Source organism: Sturnira hondurensis, unplaced genomic scaffold (genome assembly GCF_014824575.4).
Source record: "Sturnira hondurensis isolate 20B ecotype Veracruz unplaced genomic scaffold, ASM1482457v3 Scaffold0015596, whole genome shotgun sequence".
Lineage (NCBI taxonomy): Eukaryota > Metazoa > Chordata > Mammalia > Chiroptera > Phyllostomidae > Sturnira > Sturnira hondurensis.
This window is the reverse complement of record NW_028088227.1, coordinates 11,956,868-11,978,386: the sequence shown is the minus strand read 5'-3', so window position 1 is coordinate 11,978,386 and position 21,519 is coordinate 11,956,868. Positions and strand designations below refer to the sequence as shown.

At 38.1% G+C, this 21,519-nt stretch overlaps 1 protein-coding gene across 2 annotated transcripts in view; it reads left to right on the top strand.

Moving 5' to 3' along the window:
• AK9 (adenylate kinase 9) overlaps positions 1–21,519 on the top strand; it is a 115,661-nt gene that overhangs the window by 10,797 nt on the left and 83,345 nt on the right. For both annotated transcript variants that reach the window (XR_005069260.1, XM_037065033.1), the window contains exons 4-10: positions 651–703; positions 799–895; positions 3,865–3,977; positions 7,674–7,862; positions 14,239–14,367; positions 16,333–16,407; positions 18,599–18,697. Coding sequence is in view for 1 of the 2 variants with exons in the window: in XM_037065033.1 (XP_036920928.1) it covers positions 651–703; positions 799–895; positions 3,865–3,977; positions 7,674–7,862; positions 14,239–14,367; positions 16,333–16,407; positions 18,599–18,697 (755 nt within the window). In the remaining variant the exon portion in view is untranslated. The remainder of the gene's footprint in view (positions 1–650; positions 704–798; positions 896–3,864; positions 3,978–7,673; positions 7,863–14,238; positions 14,368–16,332; positions 16,408–18,598; positions 18,698–21,519) is intronic.

The window sequence follows — 21,519 nt, the reverse complement described above, 5'->3', positions numbered from 1 at the left end:
ATGCATAGTTTCTTTTTATACAACCAGTGTGCAATATTAATAGGCTCTAGACATCACTGTATAGTTATAAACATCTGGACCAGTTTCATAGTCCAGACGCTTTTGGGCATGGTTCACAATTTCCAAATCACCATCATATACACAATGTCATTTCATCCTGATAGTCTCTTGCATATTATATAGGGCATGGAGAGCTCAAGACACAGAAGTGTTTAGGAAGACAGCTTCCCCAAGACGGCAGAGGCATGCTCTCTGTGGAATATGTTCTGCCGCTCAGCATTTTGGTTAGGCTTAAATGATGTAATGTGTATACACATTCTTTGTAAACTCTAAAGTGATATACAAATGTTAATCTTTGTTATCAGTTACAAAGCACAGGAATGTGTTTTTCTTAATGTGACAGTTCTTTTTTATTTATTTTTTTTAGAGAAAGGGGAAGGGAAGGGGAAAGTGGGAGAGAAACATCAATATGTGGTTGCCTCTCACGTATCCCCTACTAGGGACCTGGCCTGCAACCGAGGCATGTACCCTGACTGGGATCGACCCTTTGCTTCACAGGCTTGTGCTCAATCCACTGAGCTACACCAGCCAGGGCTTAATTTGACAATTCTAATACCAGTTTGTGCTAATATTTTGAATTCATATTTCAGCTTTAACAATTTTGGAAGAACAGATTGCCAATGAATCTGAAACAGGAGTTATGGTAAACAAAGCTGAATTTCAAAATAATGATTTTTTAAAAGCTCTGTATCACAGGTATTATTATACAGTAATGCAAAATATCTGTGCTTTTCTTAGTTGCAATCGATGCTGGTCAGTGGTCACAGTATTCCAGAAGAACTTGTCATAAAGCTAATACTGGAGAAGCTCAAGTCCCCAGAAGTCTGTCACCTTGGTATGTGTATTTCTGTACATCAGTGGCTATCAGAGCAGCCTTAAAAACTCGTGCTTCTTCTGAGGCACATATAATTTCTGGAGTTGCTGTTTCTTTTGCCTCTAGTATAGGTCCCAGAGCCTGCATTCAACTGAGCAGCTCAGATAGTTTTGTTTGCTTGTTTACTTGTTTTTTTTCATACTCTACACTTGTAAAAACAAATTAAGTTTATGTGATCTAGTCTTCTTTAATATTTTCCGCAAAAGCATCAAAAATCTGCTACAGTCCTCACAGTGGTGACAGCTTCTGCTGACTGCTCTCCCCTTCACCCTGAGTTTGATTAGTACAGTAAGTCCTGTCAATGGTGTAGGTTTCTCTGTATTAATCCACACCTGTCAGGCAAGAATGGAAACTTAGAATAGCCCCAGCTTACCCTGTGGTCCAGATATTGGCAGGCCCCAGCCTCTTTGTCCAGTCTGCCCTTTGACTCTGGACCTGAGAGGTCTCCCTGCCCTCAAACAGGTGCTGAACAGAGGCTTTGGAATTGTCCAGCCAGGACGGGTGAGCTGGGCAAGGGTTGAATTCAGACTAGGGCTAGACATACTGTCTCTTCAACCAAAGTACCATTGTGGTGTGTCAGACCTGGATGTTAATGCCAATCATCACATCAGAATCTTGAAAACAAGTTCAAAAAAGGTTGTTAAGCAAGTGAGGGCTAGATCAACAACAGGAGCCACACCAAACTAGGGGAGTGCTGAGAAAGCAAAAAAGCAAACACACAAAGAGGAGGCTAACAGAAAAAGGTCTGGCCCAGTTCCTGAGACAGTATCAATGCATGCAGTGGCTGTATTTTTGCAGGGATGCCTTGGGCTCATTTAAAGAGCCTCAATAGGAGGGTGACTATCTTAGGATACCACCATGATTTCCTTTCCAAGTGTTTCAAAGACAACAAGAAGAGCAAACAGGAAAGCCAAGTTGGAAGCTAAAGATTACAGCCAAACAAGAGAGAATCGTGATACAACTCAGACATCCAAACCCAATGTAACAGGTCTCCCTTTCTGCCTTTTGAAGTTAAACTAGTTAGGACTGTTTTTCTGGATAGTGTCCACCATGTTCCAGCAGAGAGTAAAGTATTTGAGCTTAGGAGAAGTTGACACATTTAAGGAGGTTTTGGATTACCCTGGGAGTTGTTCATCTGACTCTTTTAAGTAAAAGATTGTGATCACCACGTTCTTAAGTGAGGATTTTGAGGTTGGTTTATTAAACACATTTATTCATCTACCAACAGATGCTTAGTAGGTTTTTTTATTATACTATGCTAGGCGTAGTATCAGATAGCAGATCAAGCTTTTTGGTCTCAAGGCTCCTTTACACTTATAAGAATTGTTGAGGCCTCAAAAGAGCTTTTGCTCCAGATATAGCATGGGTTATATCTATCAGTAGTTATCATATTAGAAAATAAACTAAGAAATGTATACAGTATTTGTTTAAAAATAATAAAACTGTTACATGTTAATATGATTAGCATATTTTATAAAATAATTATATTCAAGGCAAAAATTAGTGAGAAAAGTGGTATTGTTTTATATTTCTTGCAAATCTCTTTAATACATCGCTTAAGAGAAGACCTAGCTGGCTTGTCACATCTGCTCCCACTCAATGTGTTGCAATATATTGTTAAAGTGCCTAAAGAAAATCCAGCTTTGCACAGATAGGTAATTGGAAAAGGGAGGGCCTCTAGAATAACTGTGGATATTCTTGATCCTACACCAAAACTTGACAAGGGAAAGTCTATTAAAGGTTAGTTGCGCTGTGAAATCTGAAACATATCACTGAACTTTTCAAACTGTACTCCATTAAAATCCATTGGTCTGTCTTGTACTTGGAATGGGTCTCTTAGTGCCACAATGGGCCTGGTGCCACAAAATCACCAGGTGTGATTTTGTGGCACCAGGCATTGGTCGTTTGGAAAACATTGTTCGCTGAGTTATGCAGACCTTCCAAATGTTGGCACATGTCATTATACAATATCAAAAAAATCACATTTGTTAATATCACTACCAATCTCATCAGGACAAGTTTTAAGAATTGGGAAGTTGTTAAGCTTAGGGCAGTGGATACAAGTTTTTCAAAATACTAATTTTCATTTAAAGTTTATAATTGACAAAATGCTATCAGTTGTCCTTGAAGTGAGAGGCTCACTTCATTCACTTTTTATAAAGTGTCTGCCAAATGTCTAAAGCTATAGAGCCATAGTTTGTTGTCAGTTGTTCTTCAAAGAAAAAATGGTTCTATTAAAGGAGCAGGAATATCTGTTGGAGGCTTTCATTTAGCACTGAAGGAGTTGAGACTTTGTTCTATTAATAAGAAAACATTTTTCAAGCAATACAATGACATAATTAAAGAAATGCATTAAGGAACTTAATGTGATGGTGGAAAACTGGGTGGATTCCAATGGGATGATTGAGATTCCAGGTAAGGATGCAAGACAGTGAGTGTGCTGAGCCAGATCACTGATACTTTCTGAGACTGTGTGAGGGATACTTGGGTATTTTATTACCCCCTATAACTTACATAAACATTATACATAATTCTGTTATATTATGAAATGTTAATTTAAGAAGGAAAAATAATACTGTATCATGCAACCCCTATAAAACACCTTAACCATTCATCGTGTGAGCTTTACTAATGAGGTAAAAGACTTATTAACATGAAATATATTTCCTTAGGCACCTCCTATGCCTAAAGCAAATTGATTTGGAATTTTAGATGTTTCCACCTTGCCTAATGATTTTATTTATTATCAGAAAAATGTTATTCATAGTAATATTTCCTTAACTATTGATTTAAAAAATTCTGATATGCAATTTTAGTTCTTCATTAGTGTTCATCAATTACCAAATGATATTTTATAAAGTAATAATTATAAATCCATGCTTTCACATGTGGATAATGTAAAACTTTAAACATTATATTTTACTCTATAGGTTATATTATCACTGAAATACCATCACTTTCACAGGATGCCATGACTACTTTGCAGCAAATTGACTTAATTAAAAATTTAGATTTGAAACCTGATATTATAATCAATATTAAGGTAAGAAGAGTTTTTTTTAGTATAGTTAAGCATTCTTTTTATGGTAGTGAAATGAAAGGATTATTTATAAGAATTTTAAATATTTAGGGAAATATTAATTTATGCATCCATCATTGGGACTGAGTTAGACTTTCCTACACCTCTGTGCTTTGCACCCACAGCTCCATCCACAGCAGACACCTCCTCACCGCTTCACCAGGTGTAATCCTAGCTCTCCTCCGAAAGTCAGTTCGGGCATCATCTCTTCAGAACTTTCCTCAGGGCCATCCCCTGTACCCCGACACACTCATTAACTAATGCATTCTCTCTCTCCTCCCTGCTCCCAGAGCACGTTACTTACTGCAGGAAAGGGAAGTACTTCTCTGATGACCATTGATATCACTCTCTTCGCTCTGTCATATTATCTCGTTATATTCACATTGAACTCTTTCCTTCTGGACTGTGCCTCACTTGAAGGCAGGAGTTATGTCTTACTTGCGTAAACATCAACTAGCACAATGTCTGGCACCTAGCTGACACCTAACAAGTTTGCCAGTTTAAATAAAATGAAAGAATGAACAAGTGGTTTGGACATACGAATGTTAAAAAGCACTATTAGATTAAAAATTATCAAGGTAGAAACCTTTTTCCAATTCTTTCCTTTCTCAGCTGATAGAATTTGGTAAATCACTTTTAGGAGCCTCAATTTTCTCTTTACACAAATGATAAAAACTGCCTCATGGGGTTGTGAAAAGAATTACGTGAGGTGAGGACTACTTGTTTATATAAAAATGAAGGATAAGCTTTTATATTCATATCCTGCTTCCCTAAAAGGCTAGTCAGCTCATAATAAATTAGATGGGTCTCAGCTCAGGTGTGCGGACCCAGCTGTAACAGACAGGTGGCATTCAGTGCTGATCATGTTGCCTGGGCCACAGGTTATGGTCAGAGACCTATCAAAATGCTTGTGGTATTGACACCATCACATCTCTGAACATTTGAAGTCTAAGCGATGGAACATACAGATTGGGTAGGAACTTTAAGACTTGGTGGAACAAGAGCACACAGGCTGCAGGGCCCCAAAGGCTTACTAAATCTGGGGCGTCAATTTGGTTGTAAGTTTGATGAGCCAAAGTTGAAGGGGAAATGTGACCAGTTATATAAAATTCGTATTACCCATAAAAAAGATAAGCCATTCCTCAGGAAACACAAAACATTAAAAATGAGAGAAACATCTTACATAGGTCTTAATGTAAGAAAGAGATTGTTAATGTAGAGAATGTAATCCTGAACCCCATTTATATTATGTGTGATAGTGGGTGTCGATGGCAGTTTCTGCAGTGTAGCCAGAGGGTCATCAAGGGTCTCATGTGAGACTGAACTTGATACAACCCACACTTCTCTAATGGTTTAGTCATGTATGGGGATAAAATCTGAAATTTCTAGGACAAACTTTCTTAGCCTAGGGTCCATGAATCCTTCAGCATCCATTAACCTCTTAGAATTATGTGCAAAATTTTGTGTGTTGTGTGCATCCTTCTGAAACAAAAGCCTATAGCTTTCATTATATTCTGAAGGGGGGTTGTACTACAAACACATGGTTAAGGGCCAGTGGTCCACTGCGCCAGTGGTACTACAGTCCAGCTTCAGAGCCAGTCACATTAGCAGCACTCAGAAGGCTTGTGAGAAATGCAAATTCTTGCTGTATACCTGAAACTAATACAAAGTAATATTGAATGTTAACTATAATTGAAGAATTTTTAAAGAAACAAATGCAAATTCTCTGACCCCACCTTAGAACTATGAGTCAGAAAGTCTGGGGGTGGTGTCCAGCTGTCTGTGTTGAAAAGTCCTTCAGGTGACCCTGATGACCACTGAAGTTAGAGGAGTGCTGCTCTGAGTCCGAGACTCACCCTCTTGTTAATTACTTTCTACAAGTGGAAACAGGAGACAACTCCAGGCAATAGTCTTAGTCAAGGACCCACAATGTGGATGTTCTGTGTTGCTGAATAAGAGCACACGCATTTCAAAAATTACCTGAATGGGCTGGGATGTTTTTTTATTAAAAATTTGGAAGCTTAAATAAAAGTCTTGCCTCAATAAATAGTCCTCCCATCTCCACGTAGAGGTAGCCTGAAGAAATCAGAAAATGAGCAAGGAAGGTTCTAAAGTTTCTTACTTCTTTGTTTCTCAAAGTTATGGTACCTGCACTGTTGGCATCAGAGTCACCGAGGATGCTGGCTATAATGCCTAAGCCTCACTCCAGACTTAATAAATCACAAGGGGGAACAGAAGCTTCTATTTACAATTCTCTATGTACAGTTATACCCTAGTGTTTGAGAACCACAACCATAGAGTATAATCCAGAGTTTTTTGCCCTGAAAATTCAGAGCAGGATTTATAGCCCCAAACCCTAGTTGTCATTACCAATGTGCCACAGGGCAGGGCTATGGACCCGAAGGCCTGGCTCCCAGTCGGAGTCTCCTTTCACGTTGTGATCAACGTGAGAGCCCTAAGCAGAGCCCTAAGCAGCCAGCGCCCCTCTTCTCTGACCGGCAGAACGGCTTCATCGTGATGTTGGATCACTCCTCCTGTATGATTAGTTTGAGAATTGAGTCAGAGATTACACATGTGGAAGCACTTTGAAAGAAGAAAATTACTCACGGACTTTGGTTTGGGGTTGGCTTTTTTTTTTTTATCATCCAGACTCGTTTTCTCATTTACAAAATTAAAAGCGTAGACTAGAATAGATGACCGTTCAGGTCTCATTCATGATTGACATTTTGTAAAATACTTCACCTATAAAACTGTAAATGTTGTAAATACACATTACTTTTTTTGAAAATATGTGTATATTCTCCCATTTTCCTCCCTTCTCATCCTTTTATTTTTTTAAATTACAGTTGACATTCAATATTATTTTATATTTGTTTCAGGTGTACAGTATAATGGTTAGGTATATATTTTATGAAGTGATCTCTCCAATAAGTATAGTACCTACCTGGCACCATAAATAGTCATTACAATATTACTGACTATTTTCTCTACGCCGTACTTTACATCCCTGTGACTATTTTATAACTGCCAACTTCTGAATTCCTTCGCCTTTTTTACCCAGCCTTTCTTGAATCCTGGCAGCCATCATCAGTTAGTTCTCTGTATTTATGAATTTGTTTCTGTTTTTGCTTTTTTGCTGTGTTCTTTAGATTCCACATATAAGTGAAATCATATGGTATTTGTCTTACTCTATGACTTATTTCACTTAGTATAATAACCTCTAGGTTCATCCATGTTGTCACAAATGGTAAGATTTCACTCTTTATCATTGTCAAGTAATATTCCATTTCATGTCTGTACCACTTCTTATCCTTCTGAAACTAATCTGACAGAATCCTCCTGTGTACCTTTGCAGGCTAAATTGATTTTCTAATGTATTTCTCTCTTTCTGCCATTCTTCTAACCCTCTTCTTTCATGTTAAAATGTCTGATATTTTCTCATACATATTAATTTTGGATAAAGAAAAGTGTTGCCATAACATAAAAGTTGTGTCTTGTGACTCTCTTGGCATGTAATGTAACCTGATACAAAATAACACTTAAAAAATATTACATTTGCTCAGGGTTTTAAGGGATTTTTTGGTTTATGTATTGTGTAATATATATATAGGAAGTAAAAGCATATTTAACGTGTTTTAAATTATTACTAATGTTCCTTAGTGCTCTGACTATGATTTATGTCGAAGAGTTTCTGGGCAAAGGCAGCACAGTGGCACAGGGTACGTATACACACGAGATCAGTGGGATCTAGAATTCATTGAGAATCAAAGGAAGAAAAAGAAAGAAGCCCAAAAAGAAGGAAAAAGCGAAGAGGAAGGGGAAGAGGAAGAAGAGCAAGAAGAAGAAGAGGTAATATCCTAATAGCACATACTGTACTCTTAAAAATTTGTGACAATTACATTAGATAATACAAATAACAGATAATACAAATATATTTAAATTTTTTTAATTTAGTCTGGAGGAAATAGCAAAAATATTTCACATTTTTAAGAGCTATTAAATCATAGTCTGAAGGTCGTAAGTTTAACCTTCTTGACAGGGTGGAAGTCCCTTTACATGCTGTCAGCTAATCTACTTTCTTTCATAGCAACAGAAAGTTATTGGTCGCATACTGTGTATCAAGCATTATGCAAGTTAGTGAAAAGTTGGAGCAATAAAAGACAAAGTATAGTATGAAGAGCAAGGTAGCCCAGGCATAATGCAGTGTATGAGGTTAACATAACCAATTCCAAACTCAGACAAAGGGAGCACATAAAAAGAAATCTATAGCCCAATTTCACATATAGATGTTACAACAACCCTAAAGTCAGTACTAGTGAGCATAAAGCAATAGGGCATCAAAGGAATCTTCTACCACAAGTTAGTGAGGAAAATTTAATATTAAAAAATCTGGTAACAGGTGAGGGGCTGGACTTGGCCCACTGGGGTGGGGTAGGCTATAGTTGGCCAGTTCCTTCTCTACTGAAATATACATGTGGTTTCTATTATAAATTTATAATTTTGTATAATTTTTATACTTTCTATAGTTTATAATTATAATATCACAAGTAAACACTATTTCTATTAGGGCCTAGACCCTATTAATTTATAGATGGATACATTGCAAATAAATTGCTCAGTAGAAAAGATAACTTCCCGAGGTCACAGTTCTACTGCCCTATAGGATATTAAGCAGCTTTACATCTAAAATTGCTATCTCATTTAAGTGGTTATATATACTTCAGCTTTGTCATACTGCTGATTCCCTGACTAATAGGTTCAATGAATCTTTGACATTTGTTCTTTCATTTAAGACTAGATCTTAAAAGTTCTCATTACAAGACAAAAAAATATCATAACCATGTGTGGCGATGAATGTTATCTAGGCTTAGCATGGTGATCATTTTGCAGTGCATATAAATATTGAGTCACTATGTTGTGTGTTTGAAACTATATAATGTTATGTCAATTATGTATGAATAAAAACTTATTCATATAAGAAAGCCTATTGAAAAACAAAAACATCTTCCCTATGCAAATAAGGCATTGTATAATAGCATCTATTCGTAGCAAATAGGAATTTTAAAGTATGCTATTTTAGTGTGAATAGAACACACCATCTTAAATAAAAAATGGTGAGATACAGAGGTCACAACTCAGTTATGGGGGCCATAGGTCAATTTGTGATTTTGGCCAGGGATATAATGGGAAAGAGTGAAGAATGGGGCAGGCTAGGCCTACACTGTCTGATATGGTAGCCACTAGCTCCATGTGCGTATTTAAATTTAAATTAGTTAAAATTATATAAAAGTAGAAATTTAGTTCCTCAGTAGCACTAGCTACATTTGGAGTGCTCAGTGACCAAACATGTCTGTCTTCCACATTGGACAGCACAGCCACAGAGCATCTCCATTACTGCAGAAGTTTCCTCTACACAGCTAGAGAGTGCATGCCCTTCTTCAGAGGGTATGTCCCTCTCAGCTCCAGCCCAGCCAACTCATGCCATGAGGGAAAAGTGGCCTATTTTTACCAGGTAGTCTGGTTTCTCCAGAGAAACCAAAATCAGCGTCATAAAATAAAGTAGTTGGCAAGTAATCTGAAAATTGTAAAACACCCTGTAGTCTGTGAAAAGTTTGATATTAAGAAAGCTGTTAACAGAGGACGGGCTAGATTAAATTATGGAAAGATATGAAGGGAAAGGAGAAGAGGAAGGGGAAAGAAAATAGAGAACATAGGAAAATAATTAGAAATAATTAAATTATGAACAACTGTATGCCAAAAAACTGGACAACCTGCATGAAATGGTTAAATTCCTAGAAACATACAATCTTCCAAAACTAAATCAGGAAGAGTAAGAGAATCTGGATAGACAGAGTATGCTTAGTGAAATTGAAGCAGTCATCAAAACTCCCAGTAAATGAAAGCACTGGACGGGATAACTTCCAGTGAATTTTACCAAACATTCTGGGAAGAACTAACACATCTCCTTCTCAAACTATTTTTAAAAATTCAAAAGGCTTGGAAAGGCTCCCAAGCTCATTTTACAGGCCAGCACCATCCTAATACCAAAGCCAAAAAAGGAAATTTCAAAAAAATAAAATTATAAGCCAATATCCTTAATGAACATAGATGTTAAAATCCTCAACAAAATATTAGCAAACTGAATAGAGCAATGCATGAAAAAGATTATACACCATGATCAAGTGGGATTTGTTTCAGGAAATGCAAGGTTGGTACAATGTTTTCAAATCAATAAATGTAATACATGACATAAATAAAATGAAGGATAAAAACCACATGAGCAATCAATAAGTGCAAAAAAAGCATTTGATAAAATCCAACACCCGTGTATGATAAAAACTCTCAGCAAAGTGGGGATAGGGGAAACTTATATAAACATACTAAAGGCCATATACGACAAACCACTGCCAGCATCATACTCAACAGGCAGAAACTACAAGCTTCCCCTTAAGATTGGAAACAAGACAGGGTTGTCTGCTTTCACCTCTTTAGTACTGGAAGTCCTAACCACATTAATCAGACAAGAAGAAGAGATAAAAGGCACCCCAATTGGAAAGAAAGAAGTAAAACTGTCTTTATTTATAGATGACATGATACTGTACATAGACAGCCCCAAAGATTCCACCAAGAAACTACTAGAACTAATAAGTGAGTTCAGCAAAGTAGCAAAATACAAAGTTAATATCCAGAAATCAGTTGCATTTTTATATGCCAATAATGAATTAACAGAAAGGGAAATTAAGAAAACAACCCCATTCACAATTGCTTCAAAAAGAATAAGATACCTAGGAATAAGCATAACCAAGATGTAAAAGGCCTGTACTCAGAAAATTATAAGACACTGAAGAAAGAAACTGAAGGAGATACAAATAAGTAGAAGCACATACCATGTTCATGGACAGGAAGAATTTACATCATTAAAATGTCCATACTACCCAAAGCAGTCTATAGATTTAACACAATTCCTATCAAGATTCCAATGATGTATTTCACAGGACTAGAACAGATATTTCAAAAATTTGTATGGAAGGCCATGCATAGCAACAGTGATCCTGAGAAAGAAGAAAAAAATTGGAGGAATCATGCTACCCAGTATGAAACTATACACTAAGGCCCTAGGACAGCATGGTACTGGCATAAAAACAGATATGTATATCAATGGAACAGAATAGAGAGCCCAGAAATAAATCTACTCTCTATAGTCAATTAATATTCAACAGAGGCAAGCACATACAATGGGCTAACAATAGTTTATTCAATAACTGGTTTGGGAAAATTGGACAGATATGTACAGAACAATGAAACTAGACCAACTTCTTATACCACACACAAGAATAAATTCTAAATGAATTAAAGACTTAAATATTAGACCTAAAGCCACAAAAGTCCTAGAGGAAAACATAGGCAGCAAAATCCTAGACATTGCTCTTAGCAGTATTTTGTCAGATATATCTCCCCAGGCAAGGTAAAAAAAAGAAAAAGATAAATAAATGAAACTATATCAAGCTAAAAAGTTTTTGCAAAGCAAAGGAAATCATCAACAAAATAAAAAGACAACCCTCAAAATGGGGGAGAACACATTCACCAATACATCTGATAAGGATTAATAACCAAAATTTATAAAAAATTTACAAAACTCAACACCAAAAAAAATCCAAATAAAAAATAAGCAAAGGACACTTCTCCAAAGAGGACATACAGATGGCCAATAGACATACGAAAAGATGCTCAATGTCACTAATCATCAGAGAGATGCAAACTAAAACCACAATGAGGTATCACCTCACACCTGTCAGAATGGCCATCATCAATAAATTAACAAACAACAAATGCTGGCAAGGATGTGGAGAAAGGGGAACACTTTTGCACTGTTGGTGCGAAAGCATATTGGTATAGCCACTGTGGAAAGCAACAGCATGGAGATACCTCAAAAAATTAAAAACGAATCTGCCTGTTGACCTACTGATTCCACTTCTGAGAATATATTGCAAGGAACCCAAAACACTAATTTGAAAGAATATAAGCCTGCCTGTGTTCATTACAGTGTTATTTACGATTGGCAAGATACGGAAGCAGCCAAAGTGGCCATTAGTAAATGAGTGGATAAAGCAACTATGGAACATTTACACAATAGAATGCTACTGGGACATAAAAAAGAAGAAAGTTTTACCCTTTGCAACAGCATGGATTGACCTGGAGAACATTATGCTAAGTGAAACAAGCCAGTCAGAGAAAGACAAATACCGTATGATCTCACTCATATGTGGAATCTAATGAACTAACTGAACTAACAAGCAAAGTAGAGACAGACTCACAGAGGGAGAGCAGGATGACAGCTAAGGGGAAGGGAAGGTAGGAGGTGGAGGGATTGAGCAAAAAGGATAAAGGACACATGGACATGGACAACAGTGTGGTGATTGCCAGGGTTGAGGGTTGGGGGTAGAAGGGGACTAAATGGTAATGGAAAAATATACGATAATAAATAGGAAAAGAAGATAGGAAGATAATTAGAGATAATTAAATGCTGCAGGAGATAATTAAATTATGCCTTCAGGCATGATTCAGCCCCCAGGGCCCAGTCTGTTGCAATCTCTGCCAAACGGCACAGCTGTATTCAGAGGCAGACCTGCCACCCTCTTGGATTGATGGTGTGAAAGTGTTCACTTTTACATACAGGCAAGTGTGAACAATGTCCCTGAATTTCTTTTACTGTTCTCGTGACTTCCACCTTCCTCAACCCTCCCCATCCCATTCTATTCTTTCCAGAAGCCAGAGCCATTTTTTAAAGCTACGAACCTGTGACCTTAGATGAAAATCCAAACACCTTCTCACTTGGCTTACAAGGCCAAGGACCCAGCCTCTCTGATCTCATCCCCGCTGTCTCTCCCAGCCTACTCACTTATTCCAGCTGCATTAGTCTCCCACCTAGTCTTCAGCAGTTTGTTTACTTGCTTATCTGTCTGCACCACTGAATGTAAGTAAGCTTTGTGCAACTGGGAGAGAGATTTATATCCCCCACGCCTGTAACCGTCCTCCGTACACAGGAGGTATAATAAGAAGCTGTGTAGGGACTGAATGTACCAGAATCCTCTGCTACAGAGGAAAAAAGACATCTTTTGGAAAAGGTATTGTGTATTAAGCTACTTTGAAATGTACGATTTGGGGTTCAGTAATTTTACTGTTAGTAACTACTCTAAGGGAGAATATTAGCAATATAAAGATATATCTACAGGGCTATTTGGTGAAATGTTTTTTATAATTGTGGAAAATGTAAAACCTTGCTTTCCAACTTTAGAATACTTAAATAATCATATACTTAAGGTTATTATATTATTTGACCAACACAATAGTAATTAAAGCATTTCAGATAAGTTCTAAATTAGCTTATATAATAGGTAATATAGTTCAAATGGTATAAAATACAGATTTTTATGCACTGATTAAAACTAGAATTAATAATTAGATAATAAATATGATAATAATAATAGAATAATAAGTGTGATATTGAACACTTTCAGGCCTTGGGCTAATTTTTACATGCACTATTCCCTCTGCCTGGAAACATTCATTCTCCGGAAAGCTGTGTGCCTCTCTCCCTCATTTCCTTCTGGATTCTACTCAGTTACTTGTCAGAGGACCTTTCCATGACCACCCGATTAACGTAACACCTTCTCCCTTTACTCTTCATCCCCTGTGTCCTGCATTATCTTTCTTGTACCGATCCACTACCTAACCTGTTGTATATTCGTTTGTTTACTTATGTTCTTTATCCCCCAGCTGGAATGTGTGATACGGGATCCTCAGTGTCTTAGTTGGTTTTATTCCCTGTGGTATCTCAAGCTTCTAAAAGCGCCTGGACATAGTGAACACCTGATCAGTCTTTTCTGAATGAGTAAATGAACAAACTAAAACCTCAGGTATTCAGAGAAAATATAATTGCCTTTTTTGGTCTCTAAAAATTTGATGTTCTTTCCCTTCTCTTCCCAACTCATTGAGGAACACAAAGAAATTAGTAAGTATCAAAGTCAATTTCAAGTTTTATTCATCTGTAAAGGCCCTTTAGGGTGTTTAATCTCTCTTAAATAAAAACCTTCAGTCTCCGATGTTCCCTTCTGCTTGCTTCTCCCTCCAAAATGGCCTCTAGATGTAAAGAGGAAAGGATGTGGGTTGTATTTAAGTAATCATGACCATGAAGTTATTTAAAATCTTTTCTTTTTCCTTTTAGGCATTTATTGCCGAAATGAAGATCGTAGCTGAAATTCTTCAACATTTAGTTCAGAGGCCTGAGGATTATTTGGGAAATGTTGAGAACCTCGTTAAACTTTATAAGGAGACAGTTCTTCATGCTTTAGAAGTAAGAACAAGATATATTACTGAAATGGGAATATTAACATTTGTGTTCTATCTCTAGTTAAACAGCTTTTACATTTATTCACCTCTGTATATCATCTGCCTGACGCTCCTCCTCTTGAATTTGGTATAGAATGCCTTTAGAATAAAGTTTCCATCCCGAAGGCTGTTTCGAAGAACAGTATTATTTTACTTTTACAAAACATTAGTGTTGTTGAAAGTGCTAAATGAACTGCAGTTTTCAAAAGTCACCAGGGGAATTTGTTTATGGTTGGAGATTGGAAAACCCATGTAAGAGACTCTTTAGTAAAATCATTTTCAATCTGTAATTTATAAGTTTATCAAAACAATTGTATACTTAAGGTGCATCTTTTATTTTAAAAGGAATTGTTAGTTTATTTAAATTGCAATCTAAAGGAGAATTATCCCCAGATTGGTTTCTGTGGCGATGCCATTCAAAGTTAATTATATGTAAACATGAAAAGGTCATTATATATTTTATAATAATGAATTTTTAATTAAAATAATCAGTGTTTTAAGAATATGATTACTAAAACTATAGTTATTTTACAAAATAACATATTTTATATGGTCAAAAATCTAAGAAAGACTGCCAAATTTGTGTTGGAAATTTATTCACCAAACATTTAGTGAACTTGGGTATTTGTCCAGACATATAGCTGGGCAGTAGAACAACAATCTCCCCAAGTCCTCTTCCTGTTTGACAGAGAAACTAAAATTATTTGTTTTTTTTTGTTTTATGATGTTTATGTATTTTTTAAGTCAAATAAGTAAACACTTGAATTCTGGTAATATACCCACCAAAATGAGAACCAATCTTTTTTCCTTTTTATTGAATTTATTGGGGTGACCACTGGTTAACAAAATTATACAGTATTCAGATGCAGAATTCCACAACACATCCTCTGTACACTGTATTGTGAGTTCACCACCCAAGTCAAGTCTCCTGCCATCACCATTTATCCCTCCATACCCTCTTCCTCCTCCTCCACCGCCCTCCCCTTGGCAGTCACCACACTGTTGTCTGTGTCCATGAGAGAACCAAGTTTGTTTTCTTATGTATGGCTTTTATTCCTCCCTTCCTCCTCTTCAGTCCCTGGCCTTTAAACATAGACTTTTAACAGTAATTTACATGTCTGTGTATAACATTCTGTCTCCCTTCAACAAAAATACCATGCACAGTCCGAAAGTGGCTGGCACTGGGCGTGAAATAAAGCATAATTAAAAGCAGATTCAGAAAATCAGAGAACTGTATTCACAGGGGGGAAATAAGCAGAAATAGTCTCTTCAGGGTAAGTGCATAGTCTCCCATACTCACGTCGCCAATGCCCAGTGCGGTGTGCAAAGTATGGTGAGTGCTAAATGCTTAGAAAATGTTCAGCTGAACAAGTGATGAGATCACAAGGGAAAAAAAGATGGCTTCAGTTGCATTACAGGTAAGACTTTGGAAAATAAATTTTTTAAAAACCTCATTCAGATTAAAAGATAAACTGGAAATATATCCACATTAATTATGAAAAAGTCATAGAAATGTTTTTTTTAACCTGTAAGTTCTCACCCTTCTGAGATAAACAGACCACACATATGAGCAGACAGGTCACAAAAATTAAAGGCAAAAGAGTAACAAGCCTCTAGAAAAAATGTTCAGCTTCACTGAGTATGAAGAAATGCTAATCAAGATAATGAAGTATTATTTCCATGATCAAATTTTAAAAGATGAGCAGAGAACAAGACTTCCTGATGCTAGGAAGAATATGACAAAGCAAACACATGCCGCTGAAAGAAGTAGAAATCAGTGTGGTCATTTCGAATAGCTTGAGCAATGGAAATAACATGTAGTATATCATTTCAGCTTTCAAGATTTCTTCATAGAATATTAAAATTCTTATCTTGTATTCAGTTTTCCCAGTGATTCTAGGTTATAATGCTTCTTTCCTATTACTTGCAGGAAGTAATGGCTGAACACAATTCCCTATATTTCATTGAGCTGGATGGAAACAGGCCGCCAGAGGAGCTCTTCACAGTGAGTGCAATTTTCAGAAAATATATTTCACAGTTTGGAAAATGAAAAAGTTGTTGACTGGATTGTACTTATTTTAACAAACATGAGAAATATATTAAATTCTAACTATTGCTTGAAAAATTCATTTTGACACTTAAAAATGTGATGTTGTATTTATTCATTTGTTTATATTTAAATCAAAACTGCACTTGAATCTAAAATCTCTTTATGATCAAAAGTGCTTCAAAGAAAAATAAAAGCAAATAGCGACCAATAAGCACATGATAAAATGCTTAACCTGAGTCACTACAGAAATGCAAAACAAAACTATAATGAAATACCATTTCATACCTACTAAGATACATGAAATTAAAAATACAAAAACAAAAACAGGGACTAACAAGTGTGGCAAGGATGTAGAAAAATTGGAAACCTCATACATTGCTGGTAGGGTTGTAAAATGGTATAGCAGAAAGGCAGAACATAGTCTGGTGAAAAATAATCTGAAATTATTTGAAAATTGAAACTCTAAGGATGAGCCACTGGAGGATGGATGTGGCATTACTGAGGGGGGAAACTGTAGGAGAAGTGTATTTGAGTGGGTTGGTGGTGAGGGTGGATCATGAGTTTTATCTTGCACGTTTACATCTGAGGTAAGTAGGAGACATCTGTGCGATAATAGAAGATAAATATTTGTCTCTGCCCCTGGTTCCTGGCATAGAGCTCCCCAAACCCTTGTGATTTCCTAAGTGATAAGAGCACTAAAAGCATCTTTTGTTCTATTGAGGTGACTCTGAATAGGCTCCTGGGGGGTCCTGGATGGGGGCTGGGAACCAGAAAGCCCAGTTTATTAAAGGACATAATGAAGGATGCAGATGGACAGCAGATGAAGAGATACATAGGGTGGGGTCTGAGAAGGCCCCAAACTCAGGAGCTTCTGTCCCTGTGGAGTTGGGGGTGTGTCAGCATCCTGGCGTAGACGTGTTCTCCAACCTGGAAGCTCTCCAAACCCCATATTATTGGGATTTTGTGGAGGTGTCCTTACAAAGGCGTGATGAGTGACTAACTCTGTTTCTAACCCCTCTCTCTTGCCTGGAGGATAAGGGCTGAAAATTCCAAGCTGCTCTTTTCTTTTTCTTACATCCCACATTCAATGCATCAAGCATACACAGCAGGCTTCTTTGGAACGTATCCAAAATTTGACCCCTTTCTGCAACCTAAGATGCACTTTCCTCAAGGTAGAAACTCCAACAGGCCTGCTTGAAACTTGCCAAGCCTGTTAAAGCCCCGTTTGGCATTGGTACCCTGGAACTTCTGCCCACATTCCACTGGCTAAAACAAGTTACATGGAGAAGCTCAACACCAATGTGATAGGGAATGTACTTTACTCAACGTGAACTAGGAAACAAACAAGGAGAGGGAGGGAAGGGTGAATTGTGGGTAAATAATACAATCTACTACAGATTACCATGTACCATCAGTACTTTGTCTATCTCACCATCTCTCAACTCAGACTCTGTTTCAAATTCTCCCACAGGGTGCCATAAACTAGGTGGTTTAAAATGGCAGAATTTATTCTTGTGTGGTTCTGCGGCTAGAAGTCCAAAATCAATGTGTTGGTGGGGTCCTGCTCACTCCAGTGCCTCCAGGGTGAGACCTATCCTTGCCACTTCCTGCTTATAGTAGCCCCGGGCAACCCTTGGCTTGTGGCAACCTAACTCCAATTTCTGCCTGTCTTCTTGTGACTGTTCCCTCTGCCTGCAGAGGTCCGGTAGAGCTAGACCTCTAAGGACATGAATATTTGGGGATCAGAGGGAAGACTGGTATTGGTTGGGTTGCTCCCTTCCAAAAGATATTTTGAGGTCTTAACCTCCAGTACCTGTGAATGTGACTTTATATGCAAATAGGGCCTTTTCAGTTGAATCAAGTTAGGATGAGGTCATTTTGGTGAATTGTGATGGGCCCTACTGCAATGTGGCTGGTGCCCTTACGAGAGAAGAGACTCAGACACGCAGGCAGAAGAGGGCTATGTGACAACAAAGGCAGGGACTGCAGTGATGTGTCTATAAGCCAAGGAACACCAAAGATTGCCAGTAAACAACCAGAACTTGGAGGAAGCAAGGAAATATTCTACTCATGAGCTCATCACTTTTTCAAAATATCTGAGATGTTCAAATACTGTTGTATTTAAAGATGTGTTCTTTAAATTTAGACAGTTATGAGTCGACTTAAGTTTCTGAACCTACGAAGAGCAGCTATTTTAACCAAACTTCAGAGTGCAGAGGAAGAAATGAATGATATAATGGACAATGTAAGTTATTTTAACTGTTTGAAAGTGAACATTTTTACTATGTGCTATTCCCTGAATTTGTATTCTTTCAAGGTTTAAAAGGAGTTTGGGGATGCCTTTTATAAAAATTGATTTGATTTCTGGGAAAAACTGTAATATTAGCGTAATATACTTACAGACATCAAACACAACAAAACCAAAGTTTTGAAACAAAAAGCCAGTAAAAGCAGAACCACCAATGTCAGGAATAATGAGAAAAAAGGAATCAAGTTCACTTTAAAAATTCTGTAGCACCAAAGAAAACAAAGACATAAAAGCCCTGAACTCGGAGCGTTCATTCCTTCTTTCAACCGTTCTACCAATTTTTGGAATATCTCCTGTATTCCTGGCACTGATGTATTATGGATGTGATGGTGATCAAATTATAAATGCTAAGTGCTAAAGGGACCACAAGTTTAATTGGAGATGTAATCTGTTCTGGAAAGTTTAGTTTCCCAGCTATGAATAGAAATTTAAAAGCAAATACCAGAATTTATAAGTAGACATTGTAATTCAAATAATCTTTGAAGAAAGACCTTTTTGTTATCCTCTAATGTGTAATCCCTTAATCTTAATGGGTGGTCAAATTTGGGGGACATTTCAAGGAAGATCTTAATGAGCGGACACAGCTGGCACATGTGCTGGGACTTCAGTAACACTAACCGATGCTGAGGAGGGCGGAAGATGGGCCTGGTGAGCACTGAGGCTGTATCCTGAGCCTCCTCTTTGAGGTCATCAGTGGAGGGAAATTTAAAGTACCCGTGAAACCTGTGGGAATTTCCAGCTAAAAAGTTTGTCTTAGAAATTATTGCCTAAGATCTGTGCCTGAGGATGCCTGCCCTCTTTTCACAAAAGGACAGAGGTTGTGACTGTGTACAATGGGGTCATTATTCATGCCCCTCAAGTGGTGTTCCTCCCTGGCAGTCCAGACCACCTCCAAAAGAATCACCCAGGAAGCTTACTACAAACACAGATTCCCCAGGCCCACATCCAAGACCGGCTGAGCCAGGCTGTCTGGCAGCGGGACCTGGAAATGTATTTTTACAAGGCCCAGAGATGATTTCTATCCCCACCTAAGTATGAGAACCGCCACTTTGAAGTTTGGGCACTGAGGAATCCTGGCTTATCCTGGTTGATAATCTTGACGTTTCTGAGTGTTTTTGAGGAACTTTGGAGGAATGCCCTTGAGCTAAAGGTAGGTGAGTTGAAGAAAATCAACATAAAGGAGCTGAATATAAAGGACTTAAATTTCCAAAGAGGATTTCTAAATGGCTAATCATCTGGATTTGAATTCCAGGTCTGTAGGCACCAGGTCTGTGACTTGGCTGAACCTTACCCTTTGTTCAATTGTTTAAACAAGGGACACTATCCTCTACCATATTGCATTATTATAAGAATTATATAAGATGATGTTTGTAAGGTACCTAAAACCAATGGTAATATTCAAATATCTAACATCTGTGTTGAAGGGGCAAGCTAGAGACCTGTGCAGTCACACAGAACTCCACTCTTAGAAGGGCCCCACAGTTAGTTTAATGCTATGCTGGCACAGTCTTGAAATTCTTAGAACTTTAAAACAAGGGCTCTGCATTTTTATTTTCTACAGAGCCTGGCAAATTAGCTGATGTGTGCAGGCTCAGTCAGCTAGTCCCAGCTGAGCTGGCGGCAGAGCTGAAGAACCTCTGAGTGCCGGGCATTAGTGAGGTAGTGGCTGGATTGAGGGAGGGCCCAGAGGTTCTTCAGTGAGAGGCTCTGGTGGGAGGTGAGCTTGAGGGTAGTGGCTGTAACTGCTGACTTTCTTGCGCCTCCCTCTGACTGTGGCTGTGACTGGGTTTTCTCTTATAAGACCCTCTGCTTCAGTCTTTCCAGACAGTAAGCCTCCAGTCTTCAACTGGAGGGACAGGGCTGTTGGCTGATTGGGTGACACGGAGAGTGGCTCTGGCCAATAGAATATCCTTTTAAAGATTTTCAACCAATCCTCCTCTCTTCTGCTCTCCGTTTCCTGCCTTCAGATGTCCCTGGTATCAACATGTCCTGAGCCTCTGGAGGATTTTGCAGAGTGAATCAACTTGATTCTTGTCATCCCCACCCCACCCCCACTCCCATCACTGCCACCACATTGAGCCTTTACCTCTCTCTGACCTAAGTCAGCTACCACTCATCCATGTGCTTTCCAGCTATAAAAATATGTAGCCATTAAGGGTCAACTGTCAGCTCCTCTGGTCTCTTTTCCCACTCTGTGTTCTCATGAGTTCATTCCTCTGCTGTCATTTTCATGGGGTTTTAGGAAAGTGGCAAAGACAAATGCAGGTGTTATCTGCCTTGTTAAACTGCAACATCCAACTCGTTTGAAAACTCGTCTCAGCACCCCTCAGCACTAGTAGGCATGTGGCTCCAGGGACTTCAAGGTGAGAAAAAACATGGTCTCCTGTGAACACATTTTTCTCAAGTTGGGACAGAAAATAAGGATGATAAGGATAGAGAGGCTGCCTCCTCACTTGACTGGGTACACTTCAGTCCATAGCTCATCGTCTTGTGTACTGCATGGCGAAGGTGGGTAGCCCCACCAACAAAGTTCTCAGTCTCATGCAAATCCTCTAAGCACTGACAGTTCCCTTTATGCTTAGCTACTTCCCCTAGCTTTCAGTTGGGGACATTCATGCAGCAGCTCTGCACTGTGCATGCCTCTGTGCTCTGTGATGTTGCAGTGGTCCAAGCAAGACCATAGCTCTCATCTCGTCTATTCTCCATAGTCAGCTCAGAGCCAGCAGCTAATGTGAGGTCCACATCTGGAGGTGGAAGGG